Source organism: Notechis scutatus, chromosome 3 (assembly GCF_049901735.1).
Source record: "Notechis scutatus isolate UNSWTSFEM ecotype Mainland chromosome 3, rNotScu1.2, whole genome shotgun sequence".
NCBI classification, from domain to species: domain Eukaryota; kingdom Metazoa; phylum Chordata; class Lepidosauria; order Squamata; family Elapidae; genus Notechis; species Notechis scutatus.
The window spans coordinates 178,839,231-178,864,981 of record NC_142011.1 but is presented as its reverse complement, the minus strand read 5'-3'; the positions used below and the strand labels follow the sequence as shown (position 1 = coordinate 178,864,981).

The 25,751-nt window shown below is 39.5% G+C and overlaps 1 protein-coding gene across 6 annotated transcripts; it reads left to right on the top strand.

The window, feature by feature from the left end:
* The first annotated feature begins 437 nt into the window (after positions 1 to 437).
* On the top strand, positions 438 to 24,960 carry TPD52 (tumor protein D52). Of its 6 annotated transcripts, XM_087961925.1 has the most exons (8): positions 3,138 to 3,282; positions 4,042 to 4,100; positions 15,859 to 15,968; positions 17,851 to 17,999; positions 19,866 to 19,967; positions 22,078 to 22,119; positions 22,613 to 22,661; positions 23,554 to 24,960. In XM_087961925.1, exons 1-8 carry the CDS (start codon positions 3,260 to 3,262, stop codon positions 23,668 to 23,670), a joined length of 651 nt encoding a protein of 216 aa, XP_087818051.1. In that variant the 5' UTR covers positions 3,138 to 3,259; the 3' UTR covers positions 23,671 to 24,960. The 6 variants fall into 6 exon arrangements, with proteins under 6 accessions (XP_087818053.1, XP_026547187.1, XP_087818051.1 ...); XM_087961927.1 differs by lacking the exons at positions 3,138 to 3,282; positions 4,042 to 4,100 and adding an exon at positions 438 to 628; XM_087961926.1 differs by lacking the exon at positions 22,078 to 22,119.
* Positions 24,961 to 25,751: the final 791 nt, after the last annotated feature.

The window sequence follows — 25,751 nt, the reverse complement described above, 5'->3', positions numbered from 1 at the left end:
ATAATGGTTGGAAATATCCAGCAGGTATTTTCTAAACTAAAAAAAGTGATGGCCAGATTCAGTTTATGCTGGAACTCTTCTTCGCTCCAATCTTAGATAAGTGGAAAGCAACGTTTTGCACTGAAAGTGCTTGCCCGCGTTCATTTTCCCCATGCACGTTTACTTCCAGTATTGTTGGTAGGACGGAGTTGTTGCACCCGCCGCCTTTCGCCACTTTTAATTTTTCCTGACAGGGAAGTCTTGTTCGGAGCCAGGCCTTCTTGAAACGGATGTCAACAATGCCCGCGGCCTATTTTTTTCTTAGACTCTAACCTGGGCTCCCGCTCCCTCACCTGCCGGTGCGCACTTTCCCGCCTTGGGCTCAGGCGGGGCCAGTAGACAGTCAGGTGGCTCTTCCGCCTCCCCAGCTGACGTGGACGCCAACTGGAATCCGCCCTATAACAGGCGCGGGTGGTTCGCGTGCGGCGAAGCGAAAGGCGAGAGCGGCGCGGCGTTGTGGGGTTTGTTGACGGGCGGGTTGGTGCCTAGACGTCGCCGCCCTCCGTTCTGGGCGCCACCGGAGAGAGGAAGAGTCCGCGAGAGGCCGACGGGGGGATGGCCGCGGAGACGAACGCCGGCAGCCAGCAAGGTAAGGGGAGCGGGGCGTTTTATTTTAATTTTTTTCTGATCGCCGTTCCTTTTCTTTGGGCTCCCGCGGAGGGAAAGCTTTGGGTAGCCACTTCACGTTACACTTCGGGATGGGTTTGCCTCGGCGGGGGGAAGCGCAGCTCCCACCACGCAGCTCGGAAATCCGCCGCCGCCGCCTGCTCTGCTCCCACCCTGCGACCCCGGCCTTGGATTCCGAACAGCGTTTCCGAGCGAGAGGCGTGGCGCACATTGGGTGCCTCTTTCTCCCGAGGCCTTAGGCTGGTCCGCCTTTGGCCGCAGCCAGGGCGAAGCCGTTATGACTGAAGCCCGAAGATACACACAGCTCGGCACAAGGCAGCAGTTCGGGACTGCGAGTTTTGGCGAGCAACCAGCGGCGGTGTGTTTGCTTTGCAAGCTCTCCGTGCCTTGGTTCGCTCCCGCACCTCCTCTTCCTCTTGCCGTGGTGCTTGTTGCATCCAGGAAGTGGGAACTGCCCGGTTTTTACGAGGTGCTACCAGAACGTGGACTCACGGGTGTTATCTAGGCGGGGAACGATTTCTAAAACTTGAGAGACACTCCCCTAAAAAACAACACCCGAATTTAGAAACTGCACCTTGGAAAGCTTTGAGCTCCAGGGGTAGAACAGGAACAGCTGTCTTCCTTCTTGCTACAGGGTGAGGACATTGCCAGAGGTGTGGCTACCGCCCTACAAAGGGCCAGGACTTTTAGTACAAGAGACCTTGCCTTCTATTGTTAGCAAGGTATCTTTTCTGGGGCTTTCTCAGCTTTTGGTACATGTGGTAATAGCACTGGTGCCTTCCACTTTTGTATAACGTTTCTTCCACCCTTTGTGTATTGCTTTCTGGAAGCCGCAAAGCTAGGTAAAACCTACCCTGATACTATTGCTTCTGCCAAATTTCAGATTGCAGCAGACTTGAAACTCTTGGTGGTGGGCCCAAAGACCAATCAATATGAACTTGCAAGAAGCTGAGATTGCTGATTAACAAGCTGACTTAGACTGAATTTGGGTGGGGAAACCCATAGTCCTTAATTTTTTCTTCCCAAAGAGAGTACTGCCTGGGTGAATGAAAAAATCTAATAAAATTAGGCAGCTGGACTTTTTGCTATAAAGTTTATTAGATGAAAATAAACACTACTGCTTTGTAGGATTTTTTTTTTTAAAGAGGAAGAGAATCCAGGAATACTTAGAACTGGGACACCATATGAGCTGCTTCTTCCACCCGGCACATTGTTAGGTGTATAGGTGTGCATTTCTGCACATGCAGGGAACCTTTAATTAAATCCATTTTTTAGTATTAACCAAAACATATATTTGAATTTTTTTTCCTAAAGACTACACATTAAATTCATTGTCATGATTTAGTGAATTCTGATTGTTCTCAATCATAAACTAAGCATATTGAATGAATTTGTGCAATATAATGATCAAAATGTGTCTATGCACTATACTGATATTCTAAAAAAAAATAAGTTTAGGGAATTATAGTTCTCAATATACCCTCCTGAAGATTATGGAAATTGTAAAGTAGCACATCTGAAAAGCAACAATAATATGTAAATATCGCATTCAGATCTAGTGGTTGCTGTGGCTTTTGTTTGCTATATAAATTACTAAGTTAGATAGGCAGCCATATAAATCTTGTAAGTAAAGTATCTTACATTTTTCATATATGTAGTGCAGAAAACAGATAAAGATTCACTTTGTATGAGGAAGACAGACTGTGCCATACTCACTTTTTCTGTGTGGATAAATTGAAACTAAAGAAGGATTATCCATCATTTAATACCAATATTGTATAGAATCATTTCTGTTTCAGAGCCTGGGAAGCTCTTTATGAAAGTGCAGCTGAAAATGCAGCTGATTTGCCAGGTCCTTGGCCTTTGAAAGAAATAATGGTTTATTGTTTAAGATTTAGAATAATCTGCAATTTGCATGATGAACTAACTGCACATATTGGATTTGCACAGCAGACTAACCTCAAATGTGGTTGCTTACTTTATGGCTCTCTGTGTTGTGTAAATCGATAGTGGTTGGATATTAATGTTAATACATAGACTTTTTAACAGCATGTGTGGTAGCCATTTTAATAACTACTTCATTGTTAGATTTATATGTGCCTTCAAGTCAATTTTTTGTTTATGCTAACTTTGTGGACTAGTTCCTGTGGTTTTCTTGGCAAAGATTTTTAGTAGTGGTTTACCACTGCCTTGGGGCTGAGAGAAAATCATTGGCCCAAGGTAACCCAATAAGATGGGGCTAGAACTCATTATCTCCTGATTTCTAAATTGATGTGCTCTACCTAGAACTTGAGTTGTGGCAACTGGACTTCTTTTTTAGAAAAAAACTTTCAGAGAACTCTTATCTGGATGATGAGAATCACCATCAACATGTTGATATACTCTTCCCCCCCCATTTATTTATTTATTTATTTATTTATTATATGTAAAATGCTAAAATGGATGAATTTCTCCTACTATACTCTATACAGGTAGTCCTTGACTAATGACTGGTGGCTTTCTGACCATTTGAATTTATAACCATTTAAATTTATGACGGACCACTTCCCCTGCCCAAAAGTACTTTTGGCCTTGTTCTGATGCCCCCTACCCCATGGTCACATTACTGCATTTCAGGTACTTGATATCCACTTTGCATTTATGACCATTTGCAGCAATCTATGGTCATATGACCATGATTTACAATGTTTTTGCCAAAAACCAGTGTTTACTTCTGGTTTTTGGCATGCCTCATAGCAAACAGTAGGCTCTCAAGAGTCACTTAATGATCATGGTGATTTGCTAAATGACCACTGCTAAAAAATTGGTTGATTATGTGATGACTCACTTTATGACTATCATGACATGATCATAATGGGCAGGTTCCATTACGGTCACAAGTTGAGGAATATCTGTGTAGTATCTCAAATCTGTAGCTTGAAGAAATTGGTTTGGTTTAATGAGATAGTAATAAATATTGATTGGCAAACCTTTTATGTTTTGTTGCCAAGCCAACAAAACAACACAAGCCAACTTGGAATTTTTACTTTAGTAATAATTTAGCTGATTTGCATCTTCTCATAATATATATTGTACTAATAACTTGAAGGCTATTATTAGTAACAGAATCCTCAACATAGAATGCGTTCTCAAGTCTTTGTCTTTTGTGTTGTTTTAATACCATATTTACCCCAAAGGAAATTAACCCTACATTAATGATGACACAGAGGAAGACTGTGGAAAAGAAAAAGAAACATGGAAAAAAGTCTTGTGTAAATGTATAATGTCCATTACACAATGGAGCTGAATGGTAACCACTGTGCTCAAGATTGAGTCATTTCAATATTTGTGCAATCTACAAAAACCAGCTTTTTAAAATTAAATTACATTTTTCAGTATTTTTCAACCAAAGAGGAAAGCAGTTCCCTCCATTCCTTACTTGTCTAATGTAATAGGTGAGTCTTTAATGTTTGCTTTTTTTAACTTTCTTTGTTATTAAGCCCTATTAAATGTTTTAACTCAGGGGTGTCAAACTGGCGCCTGTGGGCCAGATGCCTCACTCACAGGCCATGCCCATCCCAGTTCTACAAAGGGAATAAATGTTGTGGTACATCACGTGACGGCAACATGACGCGGCGAGTTTGACACCAATGTTTTAACTCTTTTGAAATGGTAAATACACAATTTAAACTAGTTTCTTAATCCGAGTAATCATTCTTTACAATGTACCTCGCGAGAGGATTGGAAGACATAATTGTGGTTATAGGCTGGAAGTGTTAAATGCTGTTTGTGAGTTTAACTATGATTAAGGTTAAACAAGGTTCCAAGCTGGGCTTGTGTAAAAACAACAGGATTTTCTAAATCTCACTTTTTAGTAGACTGCTTAAAGAGGAGAGGTAACAAGTTAAAGGTAAAGGTTTTCCTCACATATATGTGCTAGTCGTTTCTGGCTCTAGGGGGCAGTGCTCATATCTGTTACAAAGCCAAAGAGCTAGTGCTGTCTGAAGACTTCTCCATGGTCATGTGGCCGGCATGACTAAATGCCAAAGGCGCATGGAACACTGTTACCTTCACACCAAAGTGGTCCCTATTTTTCTACTTGCATTTTTACATGCTTTCGAACTGCTAGGTTGGCAGAAGCTGGGACAAGTAACAGGAGTTCACTCCATTACATGGCGCTAGGGATTCGAACCGCCGAACTACCAACCTTTCTGATTGACAAGCTCAGCGTATTAGCCAGTGAGCTACCGCATCCCTAAAAACATAGTAAACTACTATAAATGCTCATTTTAATTTCAAAGAGAATGAATTTCTCTTGTTATTTTGACAGAATATGCTCCTAGGAAATACTATCGTTTTTCCAAATTTACAGTAGAACAAATCTTGTCCTTCAAAATAGTCTTTCAGAAGATTATTTTTTCCGAAAACTTGTCTAAAGTACCAAGAATAGTATAAGTGGTGGTGCAGTGGTTAGAATGAAGTATTTCAGGCTACCTCTGCTGACTGCCAGCTGCCAACAGTTGGCAGTATGAGTCTCACCGGCTCAAAGTTGACTCAGCCTTCCATCCTTCTGAAATTGGAAAAATGAGGACCCAGATTGTTGGTGGCAATATGCTGACTTAGAGAGCGCTTATGTAAAGCACTGTGAAACGGTGCTATTGCTATTTGTATAAGTGGAAAGCTTTCTAGGGAATATGTGAACAACTTTTGCTAGACAAATGAACACTTAGAGTTTATGTTCATTTTTTATGGAACAGACTTTGGCAATATATGAAGCAAGTCACATTTCGTTAGCTTGCTTAACAGCCCAGATTAAACTTCCTGTTACATTTGTATAGCTACAAATGATTATTGCATAGCATTTCCCACTTATACTTGCACTGAATTTTTGTTTGCTTTTGGATGGGACCACAAGTATGCAAAAAAGTAGCTTCTATAACAATTTGGACTATAACTTCAAATATTTATTAGCCATGCTTATTGAGGCCGATAGCCAAAGTCCAAGAATAGATGGAATGGCACAGAAGAGTTGCATAGCCTCATTTATGAAAGTATATGGACATCTTATATGGGCATAGCATTTCAAGTAAACAAGAAATGTCTCACACAAAGGCCTATCTTACCAAACAAACCCTCCAGATTTGTTGGGAACATTAATAGAAATTATATCCAACATAGATGGATTTGGTCTTAATACACCTGAAGGAGAAGGGCTGAATTGGTGTTGGCCATGGTTTCTTGGAGGTATGGCTTTTAAAACTCTTTAAGGATTCTAAGATAATGGATAAAACTGTTTTATTTTTGATATCTATTTTACAGTGGATAATTTGAGAGAATATACAGTACTTATACAGGTAGTATTTGACTTAAAATATTTCGTTTAGTGACTGTTCAAAGTTACAACAACACTGAAAAAGTGATATATGACCATTTGTCACACGACCGTTGCAGCATTCCCCACAATCATGTGATCAAAATTCAGATGCTTGACAACAACTGACATGTACGTATGATGGCTGCAGTGTCCTGGGGTTATGTGATCACTTTGCAACCTTCTGCCACAGGGGTCCCCATACTTGGCAACTTTAGGACTTGTGGACTTCAACTCCCAGAATTCCTCAGGCAGCTATTTTATAACGAAGTTTTAAAATGGGACAAAATTCACTTAATATCTCACTTAGCAACAGAACTTTTGGGCTCAGTTGTGGTTGTAAGTCAAGAAACTGGTTATAAGTCGAGAAAGGCAATGGGGATGACCATGTGGCTGCTTTGCAGACCTCTTCCAACGATGCCTGCATCGCCCAGGCCACAGTTGTAGCAGCGTTGTGAGTGGAGTGCGCCATAATGCCTCTGGGTACTGGAAGGGATCGACTCGAGTATGCTCTGGCTATACAAGACTTAATCCACCTGCTGACTGTGGAACGAGGAAGGTTGAAAGGAATAAAAAGGGGATTCTGTCCTACGGAATTCAAAAGTTACTTTGATGTAAACTTTCAGAGCCCTGCACATATCTAACATGTGCCAAACCTTTTCCAAATCATGGACTGGATGAGGACAAAAATTTGGAAGAACCAGCTCTTAAGACCTGTGGAACAAGATATTGACCTTGGGGATAAATGCCGGGTCCAACCGTAAAACCACCCGATGAGGGTGAAAAATACAGAGATCAGGGCGAACTGAGAGGGTGACCAACTCCTAAACTCTTCTGGCAGAGGTGACCGCCACCAAGAAGGACACTTTCAGGGTAAGAAGGTGCAGACTAGCTTGGCGAAGAGGCTCAAACAAAGCCTTCATAAGGGACTGCAAAACGCTGGGCAGATCCCACGTTGGGTACCTGTGAACCACCGGTGGGCAAAGATTGGCTGCCCCTCTGAGAAACCTACGGACTGTAGGATGTCGAGATAAGGACTCTGTTTTGCCACACGGTAACACTGAAGATACAGCTGTCACCTGCCAGCAAAGGGTGTTGGGAGACAGGCCTCTATCCAGGCCAACCTGTAACAATTCCAATATGCTAGCCACCAAGGCCTGTAAAGGTTGAATGTTAGCTTTGGAGCACCAACTAGAAAAGGCTTGCCATGTAGCATCATAAATATGGATGGTCGAGGGTCTCCTGGAGGCCTGAATGGTCCTGATAACCTTGTTGGAGAGATGGGCACAGTTTAGAACGCCCCACTCAATCGCCAAACTGTTAGATGTAGCTACTAGGGCTCCGGATGACTCAGGGATCCCTGGAGAAGAGAGTTTAGTTCAGTTTTAGTTTAGTTTACTTTATTGTCATTGCACCTCGTACAATGAAATCAAACACCATCTTCAGTGCACATCATGACCATGACCGTGAAAATAAACACAAACACACATCATTCACCCTTCACACATTGAACCGGAAACCCCCGACACCACACCAACACTGCACTATACAGCAGAATTCAAAAGAGCTACTGCCCTGGGATAGAAGCTGTTTTTCAGCCTATTTGTCCTTGTTTTTATTATTCTGTACCGTCTGTCAGATGGTAATAGTTCAAAAAAAGGGTTCCCAGGATGAGATGGATCTTTGAGAATGTTTTGAACTTTCTTAAGGCAGTGGGAGCTATAAAGTTCTTCCAAAGAGGGGAGAGGGCAACCAATGATCTTCTGGGCAATGACATTAACCCTCTGGAGTGCTGTCCTATCTGCCACTGTGCAATTGGCAAACCATACAGAGGCGCAGTATGTTAAAATGTTCTCTATGGTGCGGCGGTAGAAGGTCACCAACAGTTTCTCATTCAGTTGTTTTCTGAGAAGCCTCAGGTAGTATAATCTCTGCTGAGCCCTTTTGACCAGGGCTGCAATGTGTGCACCCCAGGTCAGGTCCTCTTTTAGAATAACACCCAGAAACTTAAAACTGGACACTTGCTCCACTCACTCTCCATTGATAAGCAAGGGCTGGATGTCCGATCTGTTCCTTCTATAACCCACTATAAGCTCCTTGGTCTTATTGGTGTTGAGGACCAAGTTGTTGTCTCCACTACCACGAAAGCAACCGGTCCACCTCATCTCGGTAGGCAGACTCATCCCCCCAGGAGATGTCCCACCACTGTTGTATCATCTGCACATTTAGCAATAGTATTACTAACGTGAGTGGGAATGCAGCCATGCACATAAAGAGTATAGAGTAAGGGACTCAACACGCAACCCTGTGGTTGTGACATACTCTTCAGGAATCCGCCAAGGCTGGGCGACTGAGAGACCCATTAAATCCGCAAACCAGGGGTGCCGTGGCCAATAGGGAGCCACTAATACCACTTCCGCTTTCTCTCTCAAAATCGTTTGAACCACAGCTGCCAGCAAAGACAAAGGAGGGAAAGCGTACATCAAACCTGGAGGCCACGTACAGTGTAAGGCGTTGGTCCCTTACACCCCAGGAGTAGCGAATCTGGTAAAAAACCTGGGCAACTGGGCGTTGAATGGAGTGGCAAACAAACCTACTACTGGAAATCCAAATCTCTGAGTAATCTGAGTAAAGAGCAAAGGATGCAGTCTCCACTCAGAGTGGTCTATAGTAGCTAGACTGAGCCAATTTGCCTGCACGTTATCCAAGCCAGAGATATGTTCCGCTTGGCCCATCTGCCCAAAGCCTCCGCTTCTGTCATAAGGGATTTGGACCTGGTGCCCCCCCACCTATTAATGTGGGCTTTAGTGGCCATGTCAGTCATGACAAGAACATGCTCCCCAGAGATCAGATGAGAAAATTTTCAAAGAGCTAAACGAACCACCCTTTGCTCTAACCAAGTAATGTTATGACCCTGTTCCTTAACAGACCATAAGCCTTGGGCCATTTGAGACTCCAGATGAGCGCCCCAATCCGACAAAGAGGCATCAGTTGTGAGGATGAGTCTGTCCTCCACCTTAAAGGACTGGCCTTTAGAAATGGCATTGGAGACCCATCAGTGAAAGGAAAGCAAAACTTGCTTGGGTAATCTCACCTTCATTAAGGAATGACTCCTACCAGACTTCTGTTGAGGCAATAAAAACCATTGAAGGGCCCTGGGGTGGAGCCTGGCCCAGGGAACAATGCCAATAGAAGAAATCATCTTTCCCAGACGGTGGGAGAGATGAGATAAGGGAATAGAACCCATACTATGGAAACTCCTGGCCAACCCCTGCAGGCTGTCCCTCCTTTCCTGAGAAAGGAAAACCTGACACCCTTCTGTGTCAATTATGGCCCCCAAATGAAGAAGATAAGTTGACGGGGTAAATTGTCTCTTTATAATATTTGCTAGAGAAACCACGATCCTGCAGCACTGAGATAGTGGTCTGCAAGTCACTTTGAGCTCTTTGAAACGAAGAAGACAGAATCAAAATGTCATCTAAATAACCAAGCAGATGCACTGGAAAAGAAGGAAGATGCGCTGCTAAGGGAGCCAAAACTTTGGTGAAAACTCTAGGGGCAGAAGACAAACCAAAGGGAAGAGCTCTATATTGATAGTGCTGTCCCTGATAAGAAAACCTTAAGAACTTCCTATGGAAAAAACAAATGGGAATGTGTAGGTAAGCTTCTGTCAAATCAATAGATGTGAGGAAGTCCCCCTGCCTAATGCCCTCCAGAATGGTCTGGAGGGAATGTATTTTAAAATGCCTGTACACAATAAACTTACTGAATCTTTTCAGGTCAAGAATTGTTCTCCACCCCCACCCCCCGAGGCTTTGGGAATAACGAATATTCTGGAGTAAAACCCCGTTTCCCATTGGTCCAGAGGGACCTCTTGGATGGCTCTGAGATCCAGCAGGTGCTGGATAGCTGACTCCATCAGCCGCCTTCTACCTAAATCCCTAGAAACCGGACAGGAGATGAAAAACATCGGAGGAGTAGAGTAGAATTCAAGTGAAAGATCCAATCTCACAGTGCTTACGTCAGAAGTTATCTCTCCCCATTTGTCGACAAACCATGCTAAGCAACTACTGATGGGAAGGGAATGGGCAATACTAGCATTGGCGACGGTACGGGCGACTTCCTCCTCCTCGAAAGGACCGCTTGGCCTGCCTGCCCTTGCCTGAACGATCTCAGGACGCTGGTAAGGGGCCTTGGCTGGGCGCTGGAAGCTGGAGCTGGATTCACCCCTAAAAGAAGGGCGCTTGTAGTACGGAGCAGGCCGATGTTCTGGTCTCTTGAAGATGGATGGAAGCACCTTCCTCTTATTTTTGGTTTCGACCAGGAGCGGATCCAAGGCTTCCCCAAAGAGCTTGTCTCCTTGAACTGGAGTAGAGGCCAACTTCCACTTTCTTCTTCCATCAGCCTGCCAGTTGCGCAACCAGCACATGCGCCTGGCTGCCACAGAAGAAGTGATAGCTTTGGTGGTAAACCTGGCCCCATGCAGGGTGGCATCAGTTGTAAACTTGGTTGCAGCCACGATCTTATTGATGTCCTGATGGGCCCAAATATCTGTAGTTGGGATCCTGTCCTGCAACTAGATGTTTAATTTTTTTAACTCCCCGAAAGATAATATTTTTGCTATAACTTCTGACTGCCAACAAGTTAATAGCAGCAGATTATTAATAGATTTTAGTGATAAAATACTGTCCCTTTGGACAGCTTACTGTCCAAAGAACTAGAATTACAAACTTGAGAGGAAACTACTCGGATTCCCAGTAACAAGGAAGAATACAGTTCTCTTTTGTATAACTGCTAAACATGGATTCCTATAATGCAAGAAATAGATGTAATTATTTAATTTTTTTTGCAGGGATAATGGCTCTAAAACTCAGCTTGTGTTTTGGGGAGAAAAAAAATCTATTCCATTAATCAGGCATGAAGTCTTACACAGATGGCTGATAGAATAGATTATGTCTAGTAATCCTTTTGTGTCCTAGAAGATTAAGGATATTCTGGTGCAACAGCAGTCAGATGACACTTGAAAAAAAAAACCCTGAAAATTCTTGGTATAATCCAGCAAGGGATAAGGCTTTCCAGTGGTGCAAAGCGAATAAGAAAGATGGATGTGTCACTAGGTACAGGAAAGGAGTGCTCATGCATTCTGAGATCTCTGTGAAGGACTGGCGAGATATGGATCTGTATGAAGATTACAAATCTCCTTTTGATTTTGACACTGGAGTTAATAAAAACTACCTTTATTTACTTCCCAGCATGACGTTCTCCCCTCCTGAATCTCCTGTACTGAAGAATTCTGGTAACTCTCTTGTGTTTTAATATATGTAATGTTCTAAAAATGAGTACTATTGTAATAGGAGATAACAGCTCAGCTTGCTTTTAGCATTTAATAAGTTTCTGATTCATCTGTTGGAAATGAAAACTATCATACTGTAAAAAGATTCTCAATATTTAGAAGCAAGCCTTTTTTGTATCTTAGTGTGTTCAGGGATATTATTGCTTAGTTAGAAACTATTGAAAGCCTAGTTTAGATCATGAATATATGAAATGGAATCTTATTTGATATTGCCATGCAACTCCTAAACCTGCCCTGAGTGTCTTAGGATTGGAGAACAGTTGGTTTCTGATTCATGAGAAATAGAAATGACTGTATACCCAAAATATAATTATTGAAATCTAGCATTCCAAATGCATTAGATTTGTATTCTCTTTTAGGGATTAAATAAAACTCATCTTAGATTATGGATTCAGCTGTTTAGGAAATTCATAACATACTATTTAGATATAAATAAGTTGCACCATTTTTAGATTTTTTGCTAATAAAAATGTTCAGGCATCATTTGTTATATTTTGTAATTTTTGCCTCTGTATTTGGTTAATGAGCAATAGTGCTCGTCTAAGTGATTTTGAGGTCTTTTGATTGATATATAATTTGATTTTCCTATGTGATTACAACAACTTCAGAGTGGCTGGCAGCCTAGAGGTATAATTTGGCTTCAGAGCAGGAAGTTGTAGATTTGATGACAGAACTCAACATTTCTTTCATCTCTCTTTTGCCCCTGAATCTTTACAATGATGCAAATTGTGCTTTGGATAGTTTCCAGTATTACTCAGTAGCAACATTTATAAATAGAATGAAATAAACATTAATTAGCATTAATTTCTAAATCGGGGGAAACAAATTCTAATGTTGCCCAGTGGCAATGCTTAAATAGTATTAGACAATGTGGTCCATGGTGTAGAATGCTAATGAATGGTAATTCAGCAACCTCTGTAGCACTCCACATTTTATATACACCTGTTACTTGTAAGCATCTAAATTTCTAAATGGATTGAGTGAAACTTTTGTAAATTTTGAATATTAGAAAATGCTTATTATGAATTTGTAGGAATTTGCAAATATTGGAATAATGTAAGTGGCCCAGAGTCGCCTGGCAATAAGAATAGCAGCAAACAAATTTAATAAATCAATAATTATAAAAAGCGTATTCCAAACAACTTGCAGGAAATTAGCATATCAGGTTTGAGAATATTTTATCTTCCTACTCTTCTTTATGGTAAGAGGAAAAGGGATTTATGATTGGAAAATTCTACCACAACTTTTTTCAGCTACATATAATAGTTTGCATATTATTCATAATAAATAGTACCCCATTATTTTTCAGTTACTGAAAAAATAATGCATCTTTCCATTGCAACTTGAATTTTTCATGTTTGCACTAAGTGAATGACTTCAGATTTAAGTTTTCTGTAATTAATATAACATATAAAGTATCTTAGAACAACACTGTCTTTCTATCCATAAGCAGGATAATTTTTCAAAACCAATACAACATGATATCACAGGAGAAAATTAAGTTTGGAAATGAGGTAAATCTAGCCAAGAACTAGCCAAAGAGAAATATTTTGGTAAAAAAAATAATAATTTCCTAATACATCCCTGTTGAATTTTGACTTGGAATGTTGCAAAATTATATTCTAATCCACCTCTCTCTTTCTGATCACTTGACTTAACAGCAAGCACATGTGGCTCACCCTTTGTTTCCCAGTGTACACATTCAAAGCATATTACTTTTACTAAGAATAAAGTTGCCTCATGTGATCAATGCTGGTAAAGGGACTAGAAAGAATTCCAGAGGTCACTCAGTGTATGCTTTCAGTTTGCTGTAGCATGCTCAGAATATTTTCTCATTTCTGTCTGCTACATAGTGAAAATTACTTTAAGATTTCACAGCACATGCAGATCTCTAACCTATAGCAAAGTGACCTGATGTTTTTAATCCCTTGTATGTCACCTTTACTCAATTTGATTAGGTAGCCCTATAATGGAATAAACAGAGTGCTGTTTTTGTGGTATGATCTTTTCATAGCTCCTTTAGGCACGGAAGAACAGATTCTCTGGATCAGTCGCCTGCTTAATCCGTAGCTAGAAAAACTTTAAATTGCTACTGTTGGAATGCTCTGAATGAATTGCAGAGTCTCAATGTTGTTTTGATGCTCTTCGTTCATATTTAAGTATTTTCTTCAATAGTTTCTGATTCCAGGGAATTCTTGGATGTCTTGGAAGCATATTTGGGGGCACTGAGAAGAGAGTGGCTTGATAAAAAGGAAAAGACTGGAATTGTAGTTCACTTTCCATAAAAGCATCTTTTCTCATACCCTGTAATTCTTGTTTGTTTGTTCATTTCATTCAGTCATTCAATGTAATTACCGTGTTTCTCATATAATAAGGCCGGGTCTTATTTTTTTTTGAGCCCTGAAAAAATGGCTAGGTCGTCTTTTCGGGGGTGACTTAATTCCGCCCCCTTGCATCTTTGGGCGGGCGGGCGGCAACAGCTTGGATGTTTACCTCGGCGTTGGTGGGCACTTCGTATCGGGGGTCAATGCAGGCAGCACCATATCCGGGTGTGCAACAAAAGTACTTCCTAACGGCAAGCCCCCCCACCATTCCCCCCCATTTCGGGACTCTAATAAATTGCCATGCTATTAATTTCTTCAGGTCTGGAAACAAAATAGTTTGGTGTGTCACTTCTTCATTGTTTGTCACATTAATTGTCATTGCTCTAAAATGAGAGCAGTAGAAAAAAAATAGGCCTTAATTTGGGGGGAGGGGCTTAATTTCATTTCATGCCTACAAAACATGCTGGGACTTCCTATTGGGGGAGGCCGTATTGTTGGAGAAACAGGGTATAATCTAGGCTTCAGTTTGGTCATAAACTCAATCCGATTGCAAATGGGTAGCATGCCATGCAGGTAACCTCTGACACTTCAAATCACAGGGACTCTAATAAATTGCCATGCTATTAATTTCTTCAGGTCTGGAAACAAAATAGTTTGGTGTGTCACTTCTTCATTGTTTGTCACATTAATTGTCATTGCTCTAAAATGAGAGCAGTAGAAAAAATATTCAGTGGCAGGAGTAGATTATGGGGAGGAGGATGGGCATTCTCTTTGCGCAGTATCTTGTGTCTAGAGATAAGTGTGTGCTCATTGTTGACAGTTACTGCAATACGCTGTGTCATGAATCTCTCAAGTTCTGCTTCTTAAGTTCAGTGGCTACTTTTAAGGCCAAAGGGGCTAGTTTTTTGAAAGTCTGGAATGAGAAATCTTGGGAGGACAGTGAGACTGGAGAGGGAAGCTACACAGTAGAACCAAAATCTAAACATCACAAGTGACTTATTTTTCCCCCTCTTAAATAAAGCAGGTCACTATTAGGAATGTTTTACTATTTTAGCTGATCACTATCAAATATGGCTAGCCTTTCTTCAGTCTTTATTAAACTCTTTTTTTAAGCAGGACATCTTGGTTTTTCATCAAAAGTAATTTTCAAATTTTCCCCAACAGGAATTCATGCTTCTGCTGTTCCCCCCTCCTTCTATAAATAAATACATTTACTAGCAGTGGGTGGAGATTATATGCTGCAATGCATGTAGGACTTTGCCACCTCATTTGCAGCTCTGCAGCACCCCAAGATAGTTGCCAAATTTTGATGTAGTGACTATAAGATCAAAAATAACTAAATGGAAAATGGACTTTGGCATCCACTCAAAATATGATCAACATACTAGGGGAGAGAGGGGGGTAACAGCTTCTACAGCCTACTGGCAAATCAGGACATCATGAGTCATAGTTAGACCAATAGGAGAGTTGCTTATCCTTGACCTAAAAGAAAAGGATCATGCTCGGAGCTATTGCTGCTGTAATTGCTTTGCAATATAATAATCAGTAATATTCTTAGTTATAGAGTAACTGGTTCAGGTTCACTTATAGGATTGGCACCTAGATATAGGGAGGCCTCAGTGAAGCATCAACTTGTGGTCTAATACTTTGTTTACAGATCATAATAAAAATTACAATGGGGCTAGGAAGTTCTGTCCAGGCATACTTTCAATTTTCACTTTAAATGAGAACAGGGCATTGACGTCATGTGGATCAGAAAGGGTAGCTAAGTAAAATTGCTTGGCATGGCTTACTGTTAGATAGGGCAGGGGGAGGAGCAACCATCAATAGTGTGCTTTAGTCCTCACATCTATTTATGATGAAATGTGCTACTTGAAACTAAGTTATCTTTCTGGGTTTTTATTAGAATTGATTCTTGACTTGGCACTTAAATTACAAAAAAAAAAAAACCTGTTTCTTTGCCCCTGACTTACTATTTTTATTATTTCCCTAAAACGAGCTTTAGTTAGTTGAACTTCACATTTGATACTAAGCTTTTTTCACATCTTGCAGTACATCAGTTCTTTTTTCATACCTAGCCTGTCCTAATGGCTTCCATTCTACCTCACTGCAGAACACCTTAGTAGTGTGATGCCAGGTTGACAATTCTGATTTGCTTTTTAAAGGTCTGCTGAAAAATGAAGCCATTCCTGAAGGAGAAGATGCGGTTGCTGCAATTGATGTAGAAGCGCTCTCTGAAGAAGAACAAGAAGAGCTTAGAAGAGAGCTTGCTAAGGTAAATTTAATTTGTAATGGTAAAACTTTTTGTGCAATATTTAACACTAATTAGGAACATTTACTTATACACCTGTATTTGGGAAAGATAAAGTGATTGAGTTAAACAGATTGTGCAAAGCCGTGTTGTATTTAAGAAATCATGGTAGTCTGGAAGCACACTTTTGCTTTCTGTCCTTCTGAAAGGCTGCAAGGATTATGCCTAGAGATGTCATCAGAATGGGAGGATCTAAAATTTAACCCCATTTAACTCTATTGGAGGTTCTGCTCTACAAGTACAATTGCCTGCATGTTGACTGTGACTGTTCATGGGAACTTGCATATTATTATTTACATAATTTATGTATTGTCAATGTGCCATTTTTCTGATGTTGCTGTGAATAAAATAAGCTTGGTTTTCCAAGAAGGTCTGAATGGTATGATATATTCTTTAGGAAAGTCATACGTCAGCATGTGGCTTCCTCAACATTCACGGCATGCGCAGGAGCTAAAATGTTAAATATCTCTTTTATGTTTTGGGTGAGTTGGAATGAAATGGGAAACTTAAAGCTATCTATTTCAACTTTCATAATCAACAGAAATTTACAAATTAAACTGATTTCTCATTTGGTGGAGCAGCAAAGCAAATGAATGCCTTAAAGCCCTGATTGGCTCAAGGCACCCATTTTCTTTTTAAATAAACCAAATCTTCTCCTAACTCTTCCCTATGAACTTAAAAAAGCCATCTGTCTAATGGTGACACACCCCAAGATATACTTCCTATAGACTGCTCTTCTGTAGAAAACATCATAGAGTAATTAAAGGTCATTTCGGGATCTCTGTCTAAATAGTTATGGGTTACATTAGGAACGCTTGCCTATTTGTGTCTACCCATACTATCTGGGCCAGCAGGATGGGCATGATTTGGATCCCATTGGTTAAGAAATGCCCGTGGCTAGAACCTAGAAAATGTGCTTTTTCTGCCATTATGCATCTTATGGAAAATCTTCCTCCTGGCAATTAGGATGGCCCTAACCCTCCTAGCCCAGGGGTGGGATACGACAGGGTTAACCACCGGTTCGGTGATTTACGAGGTTCAGTGATTTATGATGTGCTTCCCTGCACACTGCGCATGCGCCTGTAAATCGTCATCACGCTGCGTGTAGAGAAGCAGCCTTTGAAACAGCCCTCTTTTCCTGCTTTTTTAACTGCAACTGTGCCTCGCACGGCAACTGAAGTTGAAAAATCAGGAAATAAAGGTCAGGTAAAAGCCCGGGTGGGCGGGTAGGCAAAAACATCAGCAGACATAGAATCGGTTCTATGTCTGCTGCTCTTCAGAGCTACCGGTTCTACAGAGGTGGACAGAACCGGTAGAAACCCACCCCTGCTCCTAGCCTTTTGTGAGGTCCTAAAGACCTGTCTCGGGGCCTCGACCCCTGACTGTGAAAGGACCGAACTCCTTGCTGTGTTAGAGTTGCTGATCATATTTTCCTCAGCTGCTATGCATTTTAATTTTTGTAACTGTTCTCTGCCCCCAGCCACTTGTTGACATAGAAGTTATACAAATTAATTAGATAAATATATGATGGTGTTGTAGATTCTTAATAAAGTTCAGATTTGATAAAGCACTTATGCAAGTTTATGATATGAAAAGGTTTTTTTGCTTAAATTTATGAAACATAGTGTTTATATTGCCTGTGAACTAGAATAGAGAGGTTGAATACCAGATACTTATTGAATTGGCTTAGTGTATTTGATTCCGTTCTATTTAGTGTGTATGTTGAAATCTGTGTTAAAATATACACACAAATCTGAAAGAAATGCTAGTAATTATGTGAAATAGGGCATTTTCCCTATATGTAACGTTCTTTTCATAGTTTCTCTTTATGGATTCTGTCCCGTAGGTAGAAGAAGAAATCCAGACTTTGTCACAAGTGTTAGCTGCCAAAGAGAAGCATCTAGCTGAAATAAAGAGGAAACTAGGCATCACTTCACTGCAGGAACTGAAACAAAATATTTCTAAAGGATGGCAAGATGTAACTTCAACAAATGCGTATGTTTATCTTGCTATTTGAGAGTGATGTGAAAGTACTTGAGTTTAATTAGTTGAGTTCTTTGGATATTGTCCAGAAAAATCTATAATTTGAAATCTAAGGGGGCAGGGTTTTTTGTTTTTGTTTTAAAGTGATCTAATGGAGTGGGAAGTTGAATTATCTGCATGGATATCTGATGATTGCTTTTTTTTCTAGTGTACAAACATGGTTGTTAAACAAGCCATTGTAGTCTAATTTAGACAAAATGTTGGACTATAGATCAGGGGTCCCCAACCATCGGGCCGCTGGACCTGCACCGGGCCGTGGAGCACTCTCTACCGGGCCGCAAAGAATTGTTTTTTTTTAAAAATGGCGGCTTTCTTCACCTTCGGTGAATGCTGCTGGGATCGGGATCAAGGACACAAATGAAAGAAGGGGAGGGAGGAAGCAACCAAGCCTGTCCTTCTCTCTGGTCAGCTCTCTCAGTCGCTCTTCGCTTCCTCCACCAGCCCAGGAAGAAACTGCTTCAAAGAGCGGGAGGGGCTTTTTCTGTCGCCGCAGCGCTCCGAGCGGCTGTTTTCTCCCACCCCACCCCCCCGCCCGCCCGCGCTGGGGTTCAACCCAGTGCTCCGCTCTGCCTGCCTTCGTTAATGGTTGAATCGGAACAGCTTCGCTGAGTAAAAGAGGCGAATAGTTATTATTCTCAGCCGAAGCTGCTCCCAAACAACCAGAAACTAAGGCAGGCAGGCAGGCAGGCAGAACGGGACACTGTGGATTGAGGCACAGCGCCGGCGCGGGTGGGGGTGAAACGGGCGCTCGGAATAGCTGCGGCAACAGGAAAAGCCCCCTCCGCTTCTTTGAAGCAGTTTCTTCCTGGGCTGGTGGAGCAGGAGAGAGCGAAGCCTCCTTCTCTTCTCTCCCCCGGTCCTTGCAAAAATTTTCTGCTTGAAACCGGTCCCTGGTACAAAAAAGGTTGGGGACCACTGCTATAGATCATGTATTATAATTGTAAAACCAAGGTTCACACATTACAGGTACACAAACCAAACCAAACACATGATGATTTAGTAGGGTGTGTGAATATAGTTGTTGTCTGTGGGTTTTTCTTCCATTAGGAGAGCTTTCAGATGTTTAACATGTAGCAATAGCACTTAGACTTATATACCGCTTTATAGTGCTTTACAGCCCTCTCTAAGCAGTTTACAGAGTCAGCATATTGCCGCCAACAATTTGGGTCCTCATTTTACTCACTTTGCAAGGATGGAAGGCTGAGTCTGAGTCAACCTTGAGCCTGGTGAGATTTGAACTGCCAAATTGTAGGCATCTGGCTGCAGAAGTAGCTTGCAATACTGCACTCTAACCACTGCGCCACAGAGGCTCCTGTGTATGTATGTACTATCTATGTCATGGCAATTTTATTAGTTAAAGTAGAATGGCAGATGATTTCGAGGCAGGTAATATTTAGAATTCTAAACAAGTATATTAACCTTGTCCAATTTATACTACTACTACTAAATAAAGACTTCAGTTTTTAAAAATGTTGCTAGCTGAAGGCCAATCATTGTTTAAGATGAAAGCAATCTGACTTTTCTTGTACATAGTTGTCTTTTTAAAAATCAAATACAATAACAAACCCTGGCAACAGATCAGTAACCTTAATTTATCTTAACAGATGAAAGAAAAACATTTAGAATTCAATCTAAAGCTGATGTTCAGTGGAAATTCTAGTTTATTAAAAGGCTTTATTATGCTTTTCATGGGGTACAATACATCTTAATTTTAAACATCCAGAAAGGGAAATAGTTGAATATTTACATCCTGAACCTTTAAGGTTCAGGGGGTAGAAAAACCGTGATAACAGAAATTGATTGACTTTCCCAATCTAGGTACAAGAAGACATCAGAAACATTGTCTCAGGCTGGACAGAAAGCATCTGCTGCTTTCTCAACAGTGGGTACTGCCATCACAAAAAAGCTGGAAGATGTGAAGTATGTTTTATTTCTACCCCCAGTTATTTATGTTGTAATGGAGCTTAATTGTACCAGATTTTTTTAAAGCCTAATGTGGTCTGTGCTGCAGAATCTCTAGAATTGTAGAAGAATACAAACCCTTTCTTTCTCAGCAGACTGTCACAGACAGGCAACAGAGCTCTAATGGTGACATCAATAGCTTCTCTATGCTTTTCCTGTGTTATTACTTGCAATTAAACAACTGATTAAGATTTTATTGACATAATACACTCAAAATAATTTTGGTTGCTGTATAGATGTGAAGCATAATAAACAAAAACAATGATTGAAGGACAGTAAAAGGCCTTAAGGTTTTTGCTTTTATAATGTATATAATGTTGATTCAAATAATTGTGATTGCTATAGATGTAATTTTGATTCTAACACAAAACACTGTTGGTTTTTATTAGAACTTTTCTTGTACACGATTGGTTGAGAATTTTGCAATTTACACTGAGTTAGATGGCTAGCAGAGACTTGACTAAAATATATTTGCATGAACTCCCCATTTCTGCAAGCTTCTCTTAAAGCAGCGGTCGCCAACCGGTGGGCCTTGAGAAAATTTTGGTGGGCCGCAGAGAAATCTCAACCCCAGAGCACCTCCCCAAAGCAATTAATCCAAGCTGCACAGAAACACAAGGCTGCGCCGCCCACATGGCCCGCAGGAATGCTCCCTGCCCACTCACTCCTTACCTGGCAAACTTGCCTGCTAAAATTGCTATTTTTCCTTTTTCTGACCATCATCTGTTCTGCTGTGCCAGGAGATTTAGATTAGCTAGGAAGCAGGAAATGGTTGGATTTCTTGCTTTCTAGCTAGTTTTTAGATATTCGGCTCTGCTTCCCTTAGGACTGAAGATTTGCTTGCAAGCAAATTCAGTGCAGACTCATGGCAAGCAAATTTGAGAGACTGAGCTGGCCGATGGTAGATAGGTAGATCACTGAATGGATTCTGTGAGCAACTCAATCTGCCTGCTTTGCCTGATTTTGGGCAAAAGTTGCTCTTTTTAGAAAAATAATAATATTTACATACATGGTGTGTTGTGAGTTAATTTGTGAGTTTGCTTGCAAGCAAATTTTATGTGACAGATTGAGCTAGCCAATGGCAGATAGATAGATTTCTGAATGAATCTGTGATTCTGTGAGCAACTCAATCTGCCTGCCTGCTTTGCCTGATTTTGGGTAAAAGTTGCTCTTTTTTTATAAAAAAATCAATATATATAAATTTTTATAATATTTACATACAAGTCATGCCCAGCCAGTCACATGACCACCAAGCCACACCCACAAATTAGGCCACGCCCACAGAACCGGTTAGTGGTCCCTGGTATCTAAAATTATGAGTTTGGTGGTCCCTGGGCCCAAAAGGTTGGCGACCCCTGTCTTAAAGCACAAATTAACAAAAGGAAATAATCTGAAATTTGAATTAGGAGCAGTAGGCAGCCCAGGCTATAAAAATAGGTTTTCTCGGCATTAGCATGTTATGAATGTTGTGAACTCCCCTGCATGAACTTTGAAAACTTCTAGTCATCCTCACTTAGAATTAAACTGTTAATATGGTTTTGAATTATTGTACAGTTGATGAGGATTTGTAGAAAAATGCTTCTGTACCAGGATGCGAGATTATTAATTAAACTAAATATAACAACATATTTAGATAAAGCAAAATTTATATGTCAAATTAAAGCTGGAATCATCTGGTTGATATACCAGCACAAATCAAACAAATCACTATTTTATTTTAATGCAGAAATCTGTTCTGACACTATTTTCTTGAAATCTTCAGATATGTACATATTTACAATACTTTGAAAAAGTATTTATATAGTATATTCTATACTTTTATATAGAATCATATTCTTATTTCATAATGTTGCTTATTATCCCACAGAGTGTAGGCATTTATTCTTTCAAATGAAATGTCTAAAGTGTTTGGAAAAAGTATGAGCCATTATATAAAGGCCCCTGAAACTCCTGTATTCTTTTACAAATTCTACCATTACAGATCTGTCAAAAAATATCTGTTCTCTTCAGGGACATGCTAATCAGTCTTTATAACCAGATTTTCCTTTCTTTTAATGCTGCCATTTAGTATACGCTGTCTACAGCATTCAATTAGTATGCCTGCTATGAGGTAAAGTATGTATTTTGCTAGAGTGCCCAGAGTTGCTATAATGTGAATAGGAATGGCTCTCAGTTTGGTTGCTACAATTATACCAGGATATTAAATATATAAAAATTATCAGATTTATATATAAGCTGTTTGGCCACTCACCTGTATTTAAAGGAAGAGATACGTTGAAAATGTAACCAATAATTTGTTAAGTGGGGGAAAACCTATTTGTAAAGGTACCACTTTGAACAATTCAGAAAAAAATTCATGTAACTATAGAATTCAGTAAACAAATCTAGAATGAGGGTGATAACCCTTTTAAAAATTAATACAATCCTCATTGCTAAACAGATTGTGATGAAGAAGAAGGGTGCTTACTAAATTTAAAGTATCAGAGGTTATATCTTAAATGCTATGCAATATTATTTAATTTTGTTTGTAGGCTCCCCCATTTCGCCTGAGATTGTATATATATTTCTAATTTGAAAATCTTTTTTCCCCTTTTTTAAATTAGAAATTCTCCAACATTCAAGTCATTTGAAGAAAAAGTGGAAAACTTAAAGGTAAATTTTAACAAAAAAAATGTATTGTTAAAGGAGAAGAAATTGGTTACTATTACTTAACCAAAAATACTGATAGTTTAACACTTATATTTCTCCCAACTATGGAATAAATTTTATATTTAGCACTATTGCAACTGCAAGATGGAATAGACAAGAACTTTTCTTCTTAAAAGTAGAACAAAGTGATTACCAGCATGAATACCTTTGGAAATATTGTACTGTAGTGGAATAGTGCTTTTATTCCATTTTGGGACATTTTAGCTTTATTAGTACATAATATGATGTCAGGATTCTGAAAAGTATGAATCCACACAGTAGTACTAAATACTTTTACCCATGAAACCAACTAAAGCCATGTTAGGAATTCTGGATGGTGTAGTTGTAGCAGTTCTGAAGTACTGGAAAAAATTTTAGAATTGTTTTTGGGTAGGAGATTCTGAATTGGCACTCTTAGCAAGCCAAGATGAGAGTAAGGTGCAATAGTTTCATTCAAAGAATTGCACAAATAAAAATAGTGTTCTAACAAAAAATGGGGAGTAAATATATTCCAATGGAAAAACTGCTCTCTTCAGTATTTAGAGGTCTTTTTAAAAATCCTCCAGTATTTTGCCACAAATTACTGCTGTTGAATTGCCATATTTCCCAGAAAAATGCTAAAAGGGTACTTTGGATGTGTGTGTGTGTGTGTTCTATAGTTGTATGGAAATCTCCTTAAGTTGTTTTGCTGCCTTAAATTGGTAAATGACTGCTAAATATATAAGTGTATCCTCTACATACTGGCTGAGGAATTCTGATGTTGCAGTTGCTAAAGACGAAAAATAGTGGTCTAAAATACAAATTATTTACAGTATCCACAGATTATCCTCATAAAAATTTTAAATTACCCTTTTAGACTAAAGTTGGGGGAAATAAGCCTGCTGGAGCTGACTTTGGAGATGTCTTGAATTCTGCTGCCAACGCCAGTGCCACAGAAGCTACTCCAAAGCAGACGGAAGAGGAGACTCAATGATTGCTCCACCTTTGCACTGTCCACTGCCAGATGCTGCAAGCAAATGCTGAAGTGCATCACCTCTGCTGTTGTCCCCTCCAGTATGTTCTTCTGTTTAGCACTTAGCTTTCCAAATATTTAATAGTTTCTTGAGGTTCAGAGTATTTTTGAAATTGGAAAATACACTTGCCTTTGTTAATCTGCAGGACAGGAATTGTTATGTATTTTGAGGATTAGGTTTAATTCCAGTCTAGGTAATCACTAAATTACTGCATTACAAAAAATTAAAAACCAAGCTGGAACATTATGCACATGTGACATTTACATTATGAACCATCACTCATGTCTGCTTTCACAGACAAACTTTGAAAGTCTTTGTCTAGCCATTAAGTGGATACTCCTAATTGATACTCTTTCACTATATTCTTTGGCCAAATAAATTGGCTTGGGTTTTGCAATGGCTACTGTACCACTTTTTTTTTTTTTTTTTTTTTTGCAGTTTTCAAAGCTGAAGAAGGTAGCTTCCAAGCATGTCATCTGTGATTTATTGGTGTTTTCAAAAAAATATTTCTTTTGACAAATCCCAGCCTGAGACACATTTTTCCTTGGAGGTTACAGGCGAACTTAATTCAGTTTTTGCCTTGTCTGTAGAAAGCTGCACAAGTAAAATGAGCTTATAGGCATGAAGCAGATGATAAATGTAAAAGCCTAATAAAGCACAGTAGTGCTTTCAAATCATTCCATGCTATTAAAAGTGTTACATGTTTATTCCTCTCTTGAATTTAAATCATGGGACAATATATTCATTCTCTCAATGATAATTGGTTGAAGCTGTGGGCAGTTTGTACACTTATGTATGTGGATTCTAGGAGTTTGCATCTAAGAAAAGGCCTTCAGTGAAACAGGAGCCTATCTAAATTGAAAACCCTTGTTGAAGCTTGAGAATATATTTAAATATTGTAATCATAGGTCAATTTCATGTATAAAATGTTAATTAAATTTGTTGCTCTAAAAAGATTTGATTTTGCAGAAGCAAAATATACTCCAACTTTATTTGTTTATTTTCTGGCACCTTATAAAATAAGTTTTGCATATGTTTTTGCTACTTTTAATCACCAAGCTTAAACTGAACTAGAACACATCCTTAAGATACACCGTAACTTGGGCTTTGTCTTTATAGCTGCACCAAAAAGGTTACACATCATATAAATCAACTTACGCTGTATTTGACAGCTTTCTGTAGCATTTCAGATTTAATCTGAATACTTGATTACATATACAATAAAATGCATTGTATTGCCAAATACAAAAGGCTTCCTGAATGTTTTCAAACATGGTTTTATATTCCATACAATTCATTGTATGCATATTTACTTTGAATTCAGTTGTGTATTAGTTACCTTTAAAATATTAATCCAGATGTTTCACTTTCTATTTTTACTTCTAAATCTTTCATTGGTTCCCAAATGGGTCATTTTTAGAAAACAAAGAACACTTTTGTTCATAGAAAAGCAATTAGATATTATGGCATTCTCATTAATCCATTTTGTGTATACTTAATTCTCTGCATAATATATACAATCAAAGGCTTTTCTGTAAACAGTAATCCAAAGGGAAACTTTATTTTTAAAATATATTACTGGGTCTCCATTATTCATTCAGTGTTAATTGTAATTCTTAACACACTGTGTATTGTTCTCAGGATCTGCTTCTTGTCATGATGTAAACTTGTTTTAGAGAGTTAAGTTGGCAGTTTTCTGATTTTTTCATATATTGGCTCAAACCTTTTTTTTCTTGCACATGCAACTTTTAGTTTTTCTCTTGCTTCATTATGCCTCCTAGCCCTATTCCAATGCTCTTTCACCAGCTCCATTGGGACCAAGTTCTTCTGGGTATAGGTCTTTTTAACAAAGAGAATCCCTTCTTAACTGTTCCAATTTGTTTCATATAATGTGATTTTGTTTTTGTTTACAACAACCTTGTTCAGTTGAATTTTTCCCTATTTTTATAATCTGGCTGTACTGAATTATTGCTGTGCTTTTGACTCAATATGCTCTTCCACACACATACAAATTCTGCACTGCAACTGTCGTTAGAACTTT

Excerpts from the sequence above, each read along its gene's own strand:
- TPD52 (XM_087961923.1), top strand. The coding sequence starts at position 11,030 with ATGACACTTGAAAAAAAAAACCCTGAAAATTCTTGGTATAATCCAGCA. Across the intron at positions 15,969-17,850 it reads TTAGAAGAGAGCTTGCTAAG|GTAGAAGAAGAAATCCAGAC; the intron begins GTAAATTTAATT and ends TCTGTCCCGTAG. Across the intron at positions 22,662-23,553 it reads AAAAAGTGGAAAACTTAAAG|ACTAAAGTTGGGGGAAATAA; the intron begins GTAAATTTTAAC and ends TTACCCTTTTAG.